At 30.9% G+C, this 18502-nt stretch overlaps 1 protein-coding gene across 1 annotated transcript in view; it reads left to right on the forward strand.

The window, feature by feature from the left end:
* The window catches only part of Kpc1 (Kip1 ubiquitination-promoting complex subunit 1), a 150790-nt gene that overhangs the window by 14608 nt on the left and 117680 nt on the right, over nt 1-18502 (forward strand). The window contains exons 3-5 of the mRNA XM_035366178.2: nt 10383-10474; nt 10680-10768; nt 12953-13007. Coding sequence (XP_035222069.1) covers nt 10383-10474; nt 10680-10768; nt 12953-13007 — 236 coding nt within the window. The remainder of the gene's footprint in view (nt 1-10382; nt 10475-10679; nt 10769-12952; nt 13008-18502) is intronic.

An 18502-nucleotide genomic window follows, 5' to 3' on the forward strand; every position in this document is an offset into this window, starting at 1 on the left:
GTCAAAAATTTGCTATTTTTTAAACTGTTGATTTGAAAAGAACCCAGTGTGCTTGATTATAATCCAAAATATTTTTGCCAGTAAGGACCAAATTAGACAAAAGTATTTAACCAAAATTGGTAACCCAAGTTAACTCATGAAGTTAGGTAGGGCAACCTAACCATTTTGAACGTAATAATAACAGTATAAAATATCACTAAAGAACATACAAACAATGTAAATGACCCGGCTTGCATAAAGAAATATTTGCATCTAACCATAACCTAAAAAATATTTAGTTTAGTGGCAGCATCTGTTGACCAGTAACTTAAGTCTATATTGACGAATAACTTAAGTTGTAAGGATCCTAAGTTTTACTAACGTTTATTTTATTTTAAATCTTTACTATCACTTCTTATTTTCTACTTCCGGCCAGAATTAAAAGCTTTAACTTATTTATGCAAATTTGTCTTACGAACGCCAAGTACTTAAGTTGTGGCTTTTTGCCAAGCAAGAGAGAGGAAGGAGTTACTAGAAGCAGGCCGTTTGCCATAGTAGTTTTACTCAGTTGCTGGTTGCCTTCAAGGCCAGAGGTTTAATCCTCTTGATAATTTTAAACGTATCGTAGTGTTAGCAGTTCTCTGTACTACATACGGCTTTTTGTTAATATACGGCCAATCTTGGAGTTAGGCACTTGTTTGATTAATCCAAAGTTAGTTTAGTTAGAGCTTAGTTAATATTTTTATATTCTTACGTTCAGACCACAAGTGGTTGGTCTCTGTATTCCGAAGTCCGGAAATCATTGTAAAGAGAGAAAAATAAAGGGTTTCGTATACCCTTCCTGTGTGTATTGTCTACTTCCCAAAATTATTGAACATAGCTTTAGTGAGCTCCCTGTTCCGAGTCAGGACAGTTAATGTTCCCTAAGCAAGTAAGGAGGAACACAGAACCTGATAAAGTCTATTGCAAATTTTAAATAATTCAGGGTTGTGAGAAAAAATGGTTGTTTCTCTAGCCTGTAGCAAGGCATGGGCCATTATTCTAATTTAAAATATTCTGTCATACATTAAAAAGTCCTGCGAATGATTTTTGAGTATACTATAAGGTACTCACAATAATGATATATCTTTGCCAAAACCTAAACGGATTTCACAAAATTGATTGGGATAAAGGAAGTTACATTCTTACATATAATGAATAACTCGGCTATATCCTTAAGTGGCTAATTTAACTGCATAATTGTGAAATTCAGAGGATTATGCAGCTAGATGATTTGATATGATTTATACAAAACCCGACTTTTTTGAAAAACTTTTTTTCAAATTCAATATTTCCCCCAAACCAGTTTTAACCGGTTTTTGAATTTTTGTCAAAAAAAAAAAAAAAAAAAAAAAAAAAAAAAATAAAGAATAGGGAAAAATATTTGATTTAATTTATATAAAAAAATCAAAATAAAAGTCAAAATATAAAAAAAAATAAGGATTACATATACATATTCCTTACACAAAATAACGAAAACTCAAACAAAAATTTCAAATAATATTTACCGTATTTGCCGGCATATAACACTTTTTTTTTTTTGAAAATAGATCTGAGAAACAGGGTGCATCTTATACGCCGATACTGCATCTTATATGTGGATACTTATTGTGTTGATATGTCGTTTGTGAATGAGCCAAAGCTTTATGGGATGCTGTGAAAACAGAGACAGTGGTTAAATCACTTAAAAAAAAGTGTGTTAATTAGTAATGCACTGGATGCTACAGAGGACTATTTGTTGAATGAAGATTCAGATGCTGAATTAGAAGAGATTTCAAGTGACTCTTTATTTAGTTCTGGAGATGCGTATCTAGGTTTTGACGAAGGAGATTAAAAGGTGTTCTTTACCAGATAGACTGTGTATTTGCAGAAAGTATTACTTTGTATTTGTATTATTTTATATTTAAAATACTGAATTCATTATAATTATCAGTAATAAAATTTTATCCTTCAAAAATGTGTACAAAACAGTGAGTGCGTCTTACAGGCTAGTGCGTCTTATACATCGCCAAATACAGTATATTATTTTCAGAGATTTTAATATCTCCTAAGAAAATAGGATTTTAAAAAACATAAAACATCCTCTGAAATACCTCTATCATAAAATACCTCTATCTGGTGGCTGTTTTGTTCTTATTTTGGACACAATATTGCCTGAAATTGAAAATACTTCTTGACTAGCTACTGAGCTTGATTTTATAGTTTTATAGTTCAAATAAAAAATCTATGCTTTTTGTTCTTTTATTCGTTGCATCAAATAATGAAAATTTAGCTTTCACTGTCATTGGATTTGTAAGTTTTTCTTCTGGGTCATCAAGAAACTTATGAATTGATTTTTTCATGGCTTCTTTTAAAAAAGCAATACTCTGATGAGTAATTTCTTCGATTTGCTCTTCATCAGAATCGTTTTCCACATAAGAATTTGGAAATATTGAGACAATATCTTTCCAGATAACTTAATAATTTTGTTTTTGAAGCTAAAAGTACACTAGATTTCCTTGTTAAACTAGAAATGTTTTGTGGATTTCGTAAATACAGCAAAAAAGTTGCTAATTCAACTTGTCTTCTTTCTTCAATTTATTCTTCTAAAGCATATAATAATTTCAAACTTACTTCGGTGTTTAAATTTTTTGGTTCATTTAACAGAAATTCAAATGTACCTTCACTTGTTAGTAAATTGGCTTCTCGTCACCCTAAGCCTTCAGCTTCTAGACGAATCAGTCCTAAAATTTTATGAAGTTCTAAAAGTTTAGGATATTCAGCTTCATTCCACATATAAGAAGAACCAGTATCATTCAGTACTAAAACAAAACATTCTTTTACTGTCAGAAATTTTCCACTCATGTCTTCCGTACTATTCCACCTTGTTTTGCAGTCAAGAATTAAATTTAATTCCTTTTTCTTTTCTGATATAAATTTGAAGAATGATGTTTCTTACTGAAGATTTTCTGAAAAACTTACAAATTTTTCTAATCTGTGAAACTGATTGTTCATAATTTTCAGACAAAACAGGAATAGAATATTCTCGATTACAAATATAATAAAGAGAATCTTCGTAATCGTTATATTCGTATTCTGATTTCTCACTTGAAGCATTTATTTTAGCTTCAGCTTCAGCCATTTCTCTATGTTATATCTATGTCTCTATGCTATCAGTAACCGCCAAATGGATAGTGTGTGAATAGCATAGTTGATTAATTATAGATGATAATTTGCCAAATTTTTTGATAACAGCAGCACCATCATTTGCTGCTGCAAGTATCTCAGTTTCTAGATTCAAGTTGAAATTTTGTAGCCTTTCAAATACCAACTCTAATGTTCTGTGAGCGTCACAGGAACCAGCTATTGGCACTAATCCCATATTGAAATCTTCTGTCAAGTGTTATATATTAATGTTTAAATATCTATGATTTCTTTTGCTAGTCCAATCGTCAAAAGTTAAAGAGAATTTTTTTTCCCCTATTCTTTTTGATTGAATCAAATTCAATAATAGTTTTCTGTTTAGCATTGTCATAAAGCACATGAATGAGATCCATTACTCTAGTGTTGTTTCTTAGTAATGAATAACCTAGTTGTTGAAGAGACTCTGGTATGAATGAACTATTTGTAATGCTATGAATAGAAAATCCATTGTTTGATATGATGTCTTCTAAAGTACTGCTTTCAATTTCATAAAATTTAAAATATTCTTTTTTTTTTTTTTTTTTTTTTAATGAGGGATATCCAGGCGTTTTTTCTTTGCTGATTATTTCTGATTTCTTTCCGACAATTATTTTATGAACTGCTTTCAAATGATTATGTAGATGATACTTTGCAGCTCAACATTTAATGAATTACAATTAATTTATTGTAATAACAATGATTTCAGAATGCCTTGTCTATCCCTAACTTTTTGAAACTATCCCAAGCTTTTGAGCTATTCATTTTTATCTAAAAATGAAATTAAAGTTATTAAATAAATATTTTTGATATTTATTTTATTATTTCAACTATTAATGTTAATCTAATTTAAAGAAATCTAATCTGCACATTTTTTAGGAATTTTGAAAAAACACACATCTTTTTAATCTAATTCTGAAGTTTGATAAAGACATAATTTATGTCAAAAATTATGTCTAATTTAACGTTGTGAAAGAAAATATGGATTATTTTAACACCCTGTTTTTTATTTAAAATCCCATTAAACAGAAGCCAGAACTTTTTATTTTTAATTTTTGAGAGAAGAAATTTATATAGAAAAAGTAAAGTTTTAAAATGTAAAATAGAAAATACAAACATCGAAATTAGAATCATACTTAATACTTACATTATTTTTACCAAATATAACAACTATATATTTTTATTTCCAGTTTTCACTTTACAATATTAAGCGAACCTGTTGTGACTTGTGACAAATTGCACACATATGTACTAACATAAAATAAATCGGTTAGACACGTCTTTTCCACGTGCGTAGCTGCGCAGTGCACAATGCGTTGCGCACTGGCCAACATTGAAAAAATGTGTTTTCTGCCAGTTCCATAGAATGAATAGCAAATCAGATAAGTTTAAAATAAACTTTTACATAATAATATAAGTTCTTTAAACTGGCTTTCTTAATTAAGAAAACTGGTTTTCGAATGTGACAAATTTACTTTAAAAGCAGGTTTTTTAAAAATGGGTTTGAAAACCTGTCAAATCCCAATGAATACATTCACTACACAATAAGGAAATTTAATGTTATATACAGGAAAACAATAATGAAATTTAATATTGCAAAGGATCTTTGCATAGGAATGCTGATACACTTTGAAGAAAAGTTGTGTAGAAAAGTACAAACACTGCTCAAAAACCAAGGATCAGTAGAGCAGATAAATTAATACAGAACTGATCCCTGGATACATGAACTGAAAAAGGTTCAAATGAAAGATCCTGAACTGAGACCAATAATGGAATTAATGGAAGCTGCAGACAAGAAGCCCAGCTAGAAAGAAATTGTTTTCTTTAGTCTAACTTTATGGAATTCTTTTCATCTGTGAGATAGAATTCTCTACCCCACAAAAGGAAAGCTAAAAATAGAAAGAGTTTCTTATGGTCACTTATCTTACTGAGATTCCCAAAGTTTAAGTGTTCTGTCAGCAGGGCTTAATGTCTAAGATTAGAAGTGCCGGAGCCCTATGGAAGACCATCAGCAAAGAGGAACAAGAGTAAAGAGATAAATAAAATGACCATTAAATTCATTAATAATTTTAAAATTGAATAGTTAATTATTATAAAATTAATTAATAGCTATTTAATTAATGTTTATAAATTGTTATTTAATCAATAATTATTATGTAATTTAATCGATAATTATTAGATAATTAATTAATTGTAATTTAATTGATAATTATTATTTATTGAAATAATTAAAGAATGAAGTAATTAAATAATTAAAATTAAATAAAATGTAAAGAGATAAAGTGAAATATTAAAACCAATTTTTAATATAATTTTATTGTTAAAATAAAATTTTTGAGATAAAATTTCTACTGAAATTATTATTCAATTACACTAAGGAAGTGCCGCAGCCTTTTTATTCAGGGCTCCGGTGCATTCCGGCTAGAATTATGATTTATTACAAAAACTAAGAAGCACCGGAGGCGAACCCTTGGGCTCCGGCCCAATTTAAGCTCTGATCGTAGGGGGGGGGGGATCTTTTATTATCCCAAAAATGAGTAAGGCTGATGAAAATTCCAGGGCGAAACAGAATGAGGATATGAGTGAGTGGAAATAAAAAATGAGGGAAATCTTGGTGAAAAATAACGTTCTCTTTGAACGCGGCTCTATGCTGATATAATTATAGCCATCAAGCAGATGTGTGTCAGGGGTAAAATGAGTCCTGAATCTGACTCTTAAGGATGAAAGTAAAAATTCCTGGTTACGCCTTCCCCCCCATTAGTGGATACTGTGGGAAGACGTTGTATAGGACGTTCTTGAGTAGTTTATCTCAGTATTTCACTCTTATATTGTACTCGCTGTTACTTAACGCACATTTAAGAACACAAATTTTCCTTCCTGCGAGGATAATTAACTGTAAGCATCGATAACAATACACTAGATACGATGACATGGCGAGAAATGTATGTGTTCCTGAACAAACTCCACCAAATTTATTGCTCTTCTTAAAGGGAAAGGTTTCCGCATGTGAGTGAGGGGACTTTACTTGAACGTCTCATGTTCTCATGAGTTCGTATTTTTAGGGAAATAGAGTATTGCAAGGTCTGCTTATTGTTAAACTAAAATTCTAATTTTTTTTTTTCTTGAAATCGTGGCTCAGTTTTATAAAAAGAAGTACAGGAGCTCATCTTATTTAGGGCTCCAGTGCGTTCCGGCTAAAATTATAATTTATCTTAAAAATTGAGAAGTACCGGAGCCGGGCTCCGGTGGGCTGTGGCGCAATTTAAGCACTGTCTGTCAGAGCTATACAATAGCAGTACTTGAGGCCATTTTGGTATAACAAAGGTAAAGTTTGTGAATGTCCTATCTGGAAAAGGAAAAAGCGGACATAGAAAAGTGCAAATTATTATTATTAGCAAATTCTGTGATAAATATGGAGCTTGAAAAGACCTGCAAAGACATCCATAAAGGAAGATTACAATACTGCAGTATAGGTCAATAATTCTCAAAAGATTGCTCTGGGTATTCTCAGATCTTTACCTCATACAACTAAGGGAAAGAAGCAACTTTTAGGTATCATAGACTATTGCAATCAGAGGCCATAAGCTTATACCTTTCTTGATTGTAAAGCTTTGACCATCAGAGAAGTTCTGGATAGAAACTAGTAGAAAGTTATAAAATTGGTAGACAAATCGATTCCCCTATTTTGAGGGCCTCTTCTTATTCACTCTGACAAAGGAAAAAAAAATTATGTCCACCTCCACTGTAAAAGGTTATGAAAAATTCTCTGTATAAAAAAAATGATCAGAACCACCCCAGTTGGTTTTCCTGACGTATAGATTTAATTAAACAATATTGGACCATCTCGCTTGGTTTGTATACTGAAGCCAACATGACTGGGGCTAAAAACTGCCATTACTTTTGCTAGCATGTACGAATGCTGTTTATGAGACCTTTGTTTGTGATTGCTTAGCTCTTGATGTGAGGAGGTGATGCTGTATTTTTGTAAATATTTAAATCTTTTGATTGCATTGTTATTTTTGTATATGTAGGTAATTGTTTTATATACTTAATTCTTTAGTTTTTACATTTTGTATTTAGAATAATATTTGTGGAATTTATTTCATGTGTAAATGATTCATGTGTATTTATGGCTACATATATTGGAATAATCCAAATACAAGGTGTTAAATCCTTGTATAGGCTTTTAGATTTTCATTTCTGAATCAATAACATTTAAATTATTAAAATAGCTCAACTAGAATGCAGGCTGTTTGAAAATTATTTTTGAAGCCTGAGAATCAATGTTCTCCAAACTTTCCGGAAGCCTATACAGCACCGTATAACTATGCTTTAGAGAGTTGGGAGAAGTCACTTCTGGTTATCAGCTTGTTAATAAGTTCTGGAAGTTTGGCATTCCTAAGTATTAGTTGAATTGTATTTTAGAATTTACTCTAGAGTTATAGTGAAAATTTATAATATTTCTTGTGCATTAAAAATGATTTGCTTAATATCCATGCTGTCCTTGAGCTATATACAAATGTTAATTTTTGCTAAGAACTCTATCCTTTTCCAGTAAATTGTCAATTTCTTCCTGCTCATCTGGGTGGTCGTTTAAAGAGATATCCATGAACCCATAGCTCACAAAAGTATACATATGAGCTATTTAGACACCAAGGCAACATTTTCATGTTTTGCGAAAAAATTTTGAATAATCCAGTATGTGACTTTTAACAGGTTCGTGTGCTTTATTAGAAGGATCGAAATATCTGGTTATAACGAAAGTTTTCCACCAAAATACAGGCTTAACAAAGTTGGGGGGGGGAACTATGAAAGCAGTACCTTTAATACAGGTAGTAATCAAAATCAAAATCTATGATTTTCTGGCAATGTTTTTGGTAGTTTTTCAAAGTCTTTGGCTCCAAAACTTGGCGGCCACAAGTCTAAAGACAGATCAACCTCATTTTGGATTTCCTGTGCAGAATGGAAGATAGCACCAGCAAGATGTAGCTGCAGGTGTGAAAAAAGGTAGAAATCTGAAGGAGTGATAGCAGGCCTATATCGTGGGTTCATTGGCCATACAGAGTCTGGCCGATGAATGCAGACACATGTGGTCTTGCATTATCTTGATGGAACATTACCTTTCTGTGCCGGAAATCAGTTCAGCGTTTTTCCTTGATAACAGTGATTTCTTTGATACATGGACTAGCATCTCGCTGTCCACCTTACTGTCGAGGGTTTTACCTTTTTCTGGATATTCTGTATGGATAATACCATGGGAATCCCACCAGATACAAAGCATGATTTTTTTGTCAGTCAAATTTTGCTTTGCGACACTGCTGATGGGTTCACTGGGTGTAGGCCAACTCCCTTTTCGGCCTGTTGTGTTGAAGTAAATCCACTTTTCATCACAAATGAAGATCTAATCAAGAATTTTATGCTTGCATTGGTATTCAAGCAAATTAGTGCAGGCCCAGACAACATCAATCATTATCTGCTTGAGTCAACTCAAGCAGCACCCAGTGTTTGAACTTGCACGTCAAATTTGTGAAATGATAGCACGACTTATGGACATGGTACTAACACCTAATTCCTTAGCAAGCTCTTGAGTGGTTGCATACTGATCTTCCCCAATTTCTAGCAGCTGGGCCTCATCAACATCAGTTGGCTGGCAAGAGTGCTGTGCTTCTTGAATATCATAGTCCTTGTTTTTGAACTTATGGTACCAAAACTTCACAGTGTCATATGATACACCATTAGTACCTAAAGCTGTGCACAATTTGGTGATATTCTATAGCTGGTGTTTTGCAGCAGAACTGGAAGTAAATGGTGGTTCTAATAATCTGGTAGCATGATAGTTCCATTTCAGACAGCTTGTACTTAATGATAACAATATTTTTGTACAAATTTCATAACACAGTGTTCTAAAGCAAGTCTCTTTCTTTCAAATACCAAAAATCATTTGACAGAATGTGATTAAACATGGTAACATCAACTGTTTGCTCAGATGATATTTACAGTGAAACTTTCGTTGAAAACGATAGAAATAATATTGAAAGGAAAGGATGTATCTGAATTTCAAAATGATATTTTTGTGGGTACAGGCTAAAAGTTTCCCTCCATGCAGAATGTCCTTGTAGAACATATACTACTACATTTTCTTCTATCATTTGTTTTTATCCTAAGGTACATTTTTAAGTTAGATACTCACTCATATGTTTTGACTACATGGTCTAACAGAAAAATGATTCCTGAGATGCTAATGGTCCAGTTTTGTTACTGTTGTATGTTTACATGCTTTTTGTAGTGAACTTTGGTTAGCGTGGGTACTTGAAAGTGCATCTATTCATTCAGCTTTAATTTCACAAACATTTAGTATTTTCATTTGCATTTTCTACATGTTACTTTTGTTTGTCAGCATTAAAGTGATTGGTGAGCATGTTCTTAGTTGTAGTTGCAATGAGAGGCTTTGTTGTAATTTTATGATCGATATTTCATAAAATTATGAATTTTAATTTTAATAGAATGAAAAAGTTTAGATGAAATGCTGAAAAGTTTTAAAACTGGAAAAGTACATATTGATATATAGTCTTTATTAAAAATAGTTTTTCTTTGCATTTCTTAATTTTTATATTGCACATTTTAAAATATTTCTTGTTTAATAAATTTGTGTTCATAAAGATTTTGTCTCGTGAATTTTATAACTGCTCATTAAATGTTTAAATGTACTGTTGAATTTTATTTATTTATTTTTTATGTGGTTTTTATGAATGTTTTAAGTATTGATCACATTTACTGGTAATTTTTTTAACTATGTATAATTTATCAGATCTTATGCATTTATCCCTCTGAGGGGCCTGGGTTTTTGGATTTTTCATGAAGACCTGTATTTAAAGAGCCTATATTAGCTAAATATGTTAAATAGTTACCTATTTTAATTAGTTACCTATTTTATTTAGTTACCTATTAGCTAAACAGTTACCTATTTTAGTCTCTATTTTTGTAAACTTACATTCATCAAGATAGCATTTATATTATTAATGAAAGTAAGAAAGCAAAATATCTTAAATTATAAGCTAACATATAACAAGTGACAAAAAATATCATGGCCGGATAAAGCTGGTCATGGCGCTCAGAGGGTTAATTTCAGTTTTTAAAAGTTAAAAAGAAAATTTAATATTTAAAGAATGAAAATTTATGTATTCAATTTTTATTTAATTTTACAGAGACAGCTTAAATTTAGAAAATATTGATGATTTTATCGATAAAGAATTGAAGAAAACTGTCCAACTTGTGGAGATGTCATCTTCCATGAATGGTAAATAAAAATATATTTTATTTCAGTAAATTCTAATGAAGATTCCCCCCCTACTTCAAAATACTATTTTTTTAAATGTATATAATCTTATATTTTAATCTAATGTATTGAAAATCATACATTTATATTTTAAAGCACAAAATATATTAAAAATAAGTTTATATTTATTTGGAATTAGAATTATAGAGCTTTTATTTTTACACAGAAAGCAAGGGAGTATTGGGACCTGATAAAGTTATTTTTGATGTTTCAAGTAATGTTGGAAGTTTGGTGATTGATCGTGATAGATTAGGGGTAAGTTTTTACCTAATGAAAATTATATAAAAGTACACATTTTATGTGGAGTTGTGGTCTTTTTTATTTACTTTTAAATTCATATATATTATTTTCCACTTATTTTTATTGCAAAATTATGTTAATTACTGTTACTATAATTTTGTTGGATACTATCTTAACTGAGAAAGAATTTCTAATATTTTGTCATTAGTATTCAACCGTAACTTTATCCTAGAAACTGATATAAAAGTTACAGTTGGAGTGTATGGGTCCCAAAGCATTTGAGTCCTTAACTTTTGCATGGTTATCAATCCATCTGCCTTTAACTATGTTACAAAATAATTGTTTAAAATATTTCATGATAAAAATATCTAAAATTGAGCTATGTGAAATGAAATAAATGTAACAAAAATAGCAGACAAATATGCATTTATGGAAATTAAATGGGAAGAACTCTGAAATGTAATTTGTGAAGATGATTTAAAGCAAAGGTTGCTGTTTAAAATTAGTATGCAAATTAAATTACGTAGGAACAGCCAAAGCATAATTATAATCTTGCCATGTAAATGTGTGCACTCAGTGTTACAAGGGGCTGACTGGAGTGCTTTTGCCTACATGTGTACACTTTCCCATGGTAATAGAAAATCAGAAACATGTACATTTAACATAAAGCATTTCAAAAGCATTGAGATAGAGGACGTGTGTGATGAGGGCTGCTAATTAAAACAAAAAAATCTTTTATAATGATACGATTGTGGATAGTACATTGAAAGCTAAGCAAACTATTAAACTTGTATAGTTTTGTGCTGGCAACTCTGTGAAAGTGCAACATTTTATGTAAATATATAGCTGCTGAAAACTAAAACCTTTAGGTCTTCTGCCTTTTATTTATGTATAAGTAATTCTATAGCAACAAAGAGTGTTTGATGTGTGCATATATTTTCTCATTAATGAAAAAAGATCTGCTTTTGTGGTCTCCATCTTCCATTACTGTGAAAAATGTAACAATCAATTTTATATATAAACTGTATAGAATTTTATATCATCCTTTGTATGTATAACAATTTAAAATAGTTAATGCAGTTTGCTAAACTCTGAAGAACATCTCATTTACTTTTATTATGTATAACAACTTAAAGTTGTTAATGCAGTTTGCTAAAATCTGAAGAACATCTCATTTACTTTTATTAAACATGAACATTAGATTATTCTTCATTCAAAAATTCTTTTGATAATTATTTCTGGTACTTAATTGTTAAAGCATCCACTAGACTAATAGAAAAAGTCAAAAGATTAGTCACCAAGCTTCGCTTATTTAATCTCCAGGTTGCTAACATTCAGTGAATTTGATTTTCACATTGTCTGTGTGATGTTATTGATTCAGTACTACTTTCATCTTCTGAAATGTTTTCTACTTTTAACTTATAATCAATTGGAAAAGCAGCAGTAAGTATTTTGTAGTATTTAAAAGGTGCAATGTATTTGATGTCTACACTTGCATTATACTGCATTATATCATTCTTTCATTAATGATTTCTCTCTAAAATGTTGACTGTTTTTAATTTTTTATCAATTTGAAATAAGCAGTAGTTTCTTGATTTAATTTACCATGAGCTGAAAGAGAAGCAATGGTTTTACTGTTTTTTTTTTTTTTTTTTTTTTGTCTTCAACAGTGCAGAATTTTGCATACTGAGTGAAAGTGCAAAAAATGTCTACATATTTATTGGGAGTTAAAAGTGTTTGGAGTTGTAAGTAAAAAATTACAGAAGAAGAACTGTCTTCATGCCAGTAATTTATTTTACAGTTCCAGTGTTCTTTTCTTACTGCTGTGTGCTTCATACCTGATTGAGCTAAAGAACTAACTTCATCAGACAGTGAAATAGTTAAATAAGGGGAAAAATCTGAAAGTAATAATATTTGATTCTATAATTCCAAAAAAATACAGCCTCCATAAAGGTAAATAAATATTATCACCCTTAACGCATTGTGGTTTTTCAATTTTTGAAGGTTACTACAGTGCTATCTAATTTTTGCTAAATTAATTATAAATCTTACCAAATTTTGCTAAAGAGTATTTGGTGGCAGCTTTAACAAGGAAGTACCTTATTTCATTTCATTATTATTTTTTATCTGTAATAACTCAATTTATTTTGCTTTTTTTCAGTATTTTACTATCATATTATCATTTATTTTATTTTTTAGCTGTCAAGTCAGAGTAATTTCAGTTCCATTCGTGCTAATTGCTGCGTATATAAAGGTAAGTTATGAAATAGCTACTATTAACAATCTAAAATAATGGTTCTCAGCAATTCATCCTTTCTAATTTTTGAGTCAAAGGTGTATATATATATATATAATAATTCTGGGAACATAGAAGAGGACTCAACGAGCAGTCGTTGTACCTAAGAGTGAAGGTTTACAGATGAAGACAACAAAACATGAATTTGACAAATTTCCAGTCTTTATTTCCAGGCATAAAAAATCATCTCCATAGACCTTTATCCAGTCAGTAACGAAATCCAAGAGATTTCTATGATTCAATCATAATGAAATCCGATAAATTGCGATGCACATTGATTCTTAAAATTAAGACATAGGCAGTTTTGACGGGTGAGCAAAACTAAAGTGAGGATAAATGAAAGGAGCTATTAGCAAGATAGAAGTTAGCAAAAGAAGTGACGTAATTAGCTGCCAGGGTATTTATACCAAGTTTGATGTGCAAGTACAACTAATCTATGATTGGTCAGTTAATAGCATTACATAACATAGAAAAATCTCGAATTTCTAAGAAAAGATGAATTCAGGGGGAGAGCACTAAATTTAGAATGCTAATTTTGAGGTCGCCAATTATTTTTTAAAGCAGCCATCGTGTTTTGTTGTATCTTACATATATATTCTAAACAATATGTAAAATTTAGAATATTTTATTTAAGTACACTAAGAATTTACATTGATTAAATAAAACTCTGATAAAACTTTAGAAAAAACTAATTTTTAAATTTTTAAGTAAGCAAGTTTTAAAATAAATTATTAAGCAGACAAGATAAAAGCAGTCAACAAAAAGTTCAAAACACTGTCAATGTTTTGAAACTCGGTTTTGATGAAGGTAATAGCTAATGAGAAATCTGTAATTGTTTTTAATCAAAGAATTCTTATGTCAAGAAATCTCAGATATGTGGGAAAATGTTGTAAAGGTCATTTTCAACCTCTAATCTATTTCATTGCTTTATTTTCATTTACTGTAGAAATGACACAACTGATTCATCAAAATATGTTGATATAAATGGAAGCAATGTATAGCTAAACTCATTTTATCATTCTATTTGCATAAAATCTGCATACTGAGAGCCAGAAAGCTCATTGAACATATATCTTGCTTCTAATTAAGTCTTTAACTTTTTCAACCCCACTGTCAGAAGAATCCTTTCCAGAAGAATCTACCGTAAAAAGTTCCCTAAGCCTCTGTAAGCTTGGAGCTTTGAACATCACTTTGAACCTCAGCACATTTTGCAGTTAAGTCTAATATGTAAAAATAATTCCTATAAAATCTGGTTTTTATTGACATATTTTATGATTTTTGCATATATTAATTAAAAGACAGTGGCAGCACATTTCCTTTTGATTATACTGTACATCTGTTCAGTAGGTGAACACTTTTTGCCAAGAAACATTATTGAATGTTCTTCGCCCTTAGCATTTATCTGTGTTAATACAAGAATAGTCTAATATTCCAATTAATAGTCCAATATTTGAAGCATCGCACTGAACGATAAATGGCTGAGGAAAGTTCATACTGTATAAGACTGGATTTTCTATTAACTGTTTCTTGAATTCTTCAAAAGCATTTTGTCAGACATCAGTCCAATTTATTGTAGATTTGCAATATTTTAACAGATTTGTCAGTGCTGCAGAAATCACAGAAAATTCGGAAATATGCCTTTGGTAATATCCCACAAATCCTAAAAATGACAGGAACTGTGTTTTTGTGGTAGGTATGATCAGTCTAAGTGATAATAATCAATAGGAAGTCCTTTATGGCTTGGATTTTTACTTCTCTTCTTCTTTGACCTTGTTCTACTATATGACCTGGATATTTCATGGTCATATAAGCAAACTGGCATTTCAAAGGCTTAATATATGGTTTAGCGACTTTCATCTTCTTCTAAAGTTTATTTTCTCATAATTTCTAGGTGCTTCAAATATTCTTTCCAGATTTCCAAGAATACTGCAACATTGTCAATGTAGGGTATAGAAATTGTTCACAGTTTCTTAATAATCCTGCCATCAATTGCCTAAAATCATATGGTGCACTTTTTTAGCTTGAAATGGTAACCTTAAGAGTTTAAAAGTACCAAAACATGTTCACAAAAGCAGCATAACAATGGGCTCTTTTAGTTAGTGGAATCTGGCAATAACCTCAAGTAAGATCTAGAATTGTTATATATCTGGCAGGTGACACTTTTTCTACTAACTGTTCAATGTTTGGCAAGGGAAAATATTGTGTCCTAGTTGCCTTGTTCAAGTTACGGTAATCAATGCATGGTCTTGCCTCTTTTCCAGGAACTTCAACCATTATGAGAGGAGAGGTAAAATCCGATTTTAAAATCTCAGTTTGTCTGGCAGACATCTAATGAGGTTTTGCACATCTCATAGAAAAATTTAATATTGTTCAATGCTTCTAGTTCAATATCATGTTCAGTTAGGTCAGTACATCCTGGTTCATTAAAGATAATACAGGATTACTTGTATATCAACTGCTTTAAATCTCTTCGTTGATCTTCAGATAATAGTGAATTTGACTGGATGCCTTGCAGAAATTCAGGCATTTTAGTATCTAAGCTAAAATTGACACTTGGTATTTCATCTTAATAGTCATTTAACCTGTCCTCTAAACATAACAAGTTTGTATTTTTTGCTTGTCAAAAATGCGGTTTCATCATGTTAATGTGTTACACATGAGTTTATTTTTCTTGAAAAACTCACTTACATAATTTGTCTCTGATAATTATTGAACTATTTTTCCAAGACCTATTCACTTAACTGATAATTTGTTTGGCTTTGAAGGAAGCACAATTAGAACTGTCTCCTTCTTGAAATTTACATTCTACGGCTTTGCGATCATACCAGAGATTTTGTCTTTCTTTGGCTTCTTCCATATGGTGGACAGTGAGTTCTTGACATCTCCTCATTCAATTCATTAGTCCAAAAAACATAGTCCACTACACTATTTTCTTCCTCTAATGAAATACCAGATAATTTTTCATACTATAGCATAATTGGAGTTCTTAGTTTTTGCTGTGAACAATTCTGCTGGCGAGAGACATGTACTGTCTTAAATAGTGGTTTAAAGTGCAAGTAAAGCCTGACGTAAGTTTTTATCCCAGTCTGGACCAGATTCTAGACTTCGGACTTGAGGAATTCTTTTTTAAAGTTTTATGCATTCTTTCTACAGGATTGCTTTGCGGGTAGTAAACAGAATTTCGTACAACTTTAATTTCAAATTTTTCTAAGAAATTTGATGTAAGTGCACTCATATAAGATGCGACTTCGTTGGTCTGCATCTCCTTTGGAAATCGCATTCGACTAAAAATTTGAAGGAAAACATCAACGATCGTGGTTGAACAAAGATTTTACAATAGGAACTGCATCCAGTTATTGACAATCCAAGTATTGAAATTTGAAGACATGCAGATTGCAGTTAATTTCCTGAAGATGTGACAGACAAAGGCCCACAAGTGTCAACATTTATTTTTGAAAATATTTCTCTAATAACAGGGACAATTTTCAAAGGTTTTTTTTATTTTATTTTATTTTATTTAATTTTTTTTTTATCTTCCAGCTTTCCAGTTCTTTGACATTTGTCACAAGTTTTAACAAAATTCTGGACATCTTTATAACAATTTGGCCAATAAAAAATTCTAAATAATGCATCTTTGGTCTTGTTGCTCCAAGACGGGCTGCTGTCTCTTCATGACAAATAGGCATCAACTTTTTCCGATATTTCTCAGGAACAGCAATAAATAGTGTTTGTGTACCATCACGATCTTCTTTTTTGTAAAAGAGGATTTGGCCTTTCAATATATACCTTGTGTCTTCACAATATTTTTCGTTTAGTTTCTTTATAAAGTGGTTCAATTCAATGCTCTACTTCTGTTTTTGTATAAAAATTTCTAGAGTGGCCTTTATCAGATCTAATTCAGAATGTTCATATTTCATAGAAGGCAAACTTTCATTTTCAGCCAGTGTGTCTTTATTGCTAATTTTAGTTTAAGAATTTAACTCATTTGTTGAAAGTAGATTTTCCATTTCTTTTTGACATCGCTGTTGAGCATGAGTTTGGACAGCACTCACCATATGAATTTGAACTTCTTCACCTTGCTTTGCTTCTTCAAATAATGAAGCTGTTTTGTTACCTAGAAGATAACTTCCTTGATGTAATGAATCTCTTAATATTGCAGCCTTTGTTTTTATATGACCAAGTTCCACCTCAGCCAAAGGTAAGCACACTGTATATCTTCCAGAGGTGTTCGTATCCACACGGTTTCACTTGTGTACATGGAAGGCTGTATATACTTTTGGCAAATTAAGTCCAAAGTTACACTAGTATCTCTAATTAGGAACATTTTATAACCATTTACTTTACCTAGGCTGTTATATGGAGTCATAATATCCTCAAAACTATTTTTGGAAAACTCATTTGAGGGTACAGTTTCATTTGATGCTGCAGTTTCCAAATTCTTCTTGAGTTTGGATCTGCATTCATAATAATGAGGTTGTCCCCGTTTTTTAAATTCTCTTTCATGAATTTTATTAGTAAATTTTGTCCTAATTATAGGCTTAGTATTAAAAACTTTTGAGATTTCTTTAGGATTATATCTATTGTGATAATTACCTTGAATTCTGTTCCCATTTTGATGACCATCTTAAAGTTTTAAACCTTGTTTTCTAGGATTTTCCTTCATAAAGCTTTGTTTAATACTCTTATACTCCTCTAATTTTTCTGCTAGTTGATATCTTGTTTTTCATCCATTAGTCAAAAAATTATCCTTTACTTGCATTGGAACCCTTAATTTGCTCTTTCAGATTCTCAAATGTCTGAATTCCTAAATCCCCAGTCCACTCAAAAAGTCACACAGTCAAAAAATAACTAGAAAGTTCATGAACATAATTTCTGCAAGACTTTTCAGAAGTCTTTTGATATGTTGATAAAAGCACTATTTCAGCTTTTCAGTATTAAGTTTATATCTTTTTAAGATTAGATTTTCCACACATTCATACTTAGCTTCATCTTCATATCGTTCTCTGGCTAACATATTGAAGATCTCGGTAGACAAAATACCCAAAAGATAAGCCACCCAATCTTTCTTAGGGACCTGAGCCATTTCAGCTTTTCTCTCATTTCTCAAATATAGTCCCTTTCTATGCTTTTTTTCATCAAACTTTGGTTTAACTTGTGCCAACAGGATTTTATTGCTTGTTTACTATATTTGCCGCTGATTCTCTAGTTCGTATTTCTTGATTTTCCAATTCAAGTGGCTTTGTTTCTAGTTCATTTTCTGGGACCTTACTAGTGAGCGACACTTTCTCACCCAATTCTTCAGCTTTTTCTATTAAATATTGTTTTCTACCCTTGGAAAGAAAAGACATTTTTTGAAATAGAAAACTCTTGGACAGCATATGAAAATTAATTTTAAAAGGCTTTCAACCAGTATTCAAAAATTCAAATCAACTTTTTTTTTTTTTTTCTTTTAA

Source organism: Stegodyphus dumicola, chromosome 9 (assembly GCF_044657685.1).
Source record: "Stegodyphus dumicola isolate Sdum_Otavi_A_Nest chromosome 9, ASM4465768v1".
Lineage (NCBI taxonomy): Eukaryota > Metazoa > Arthropoda > Arachnida > Araneae > Eresidae > Stegodyphus > Stegodyphus dumicola.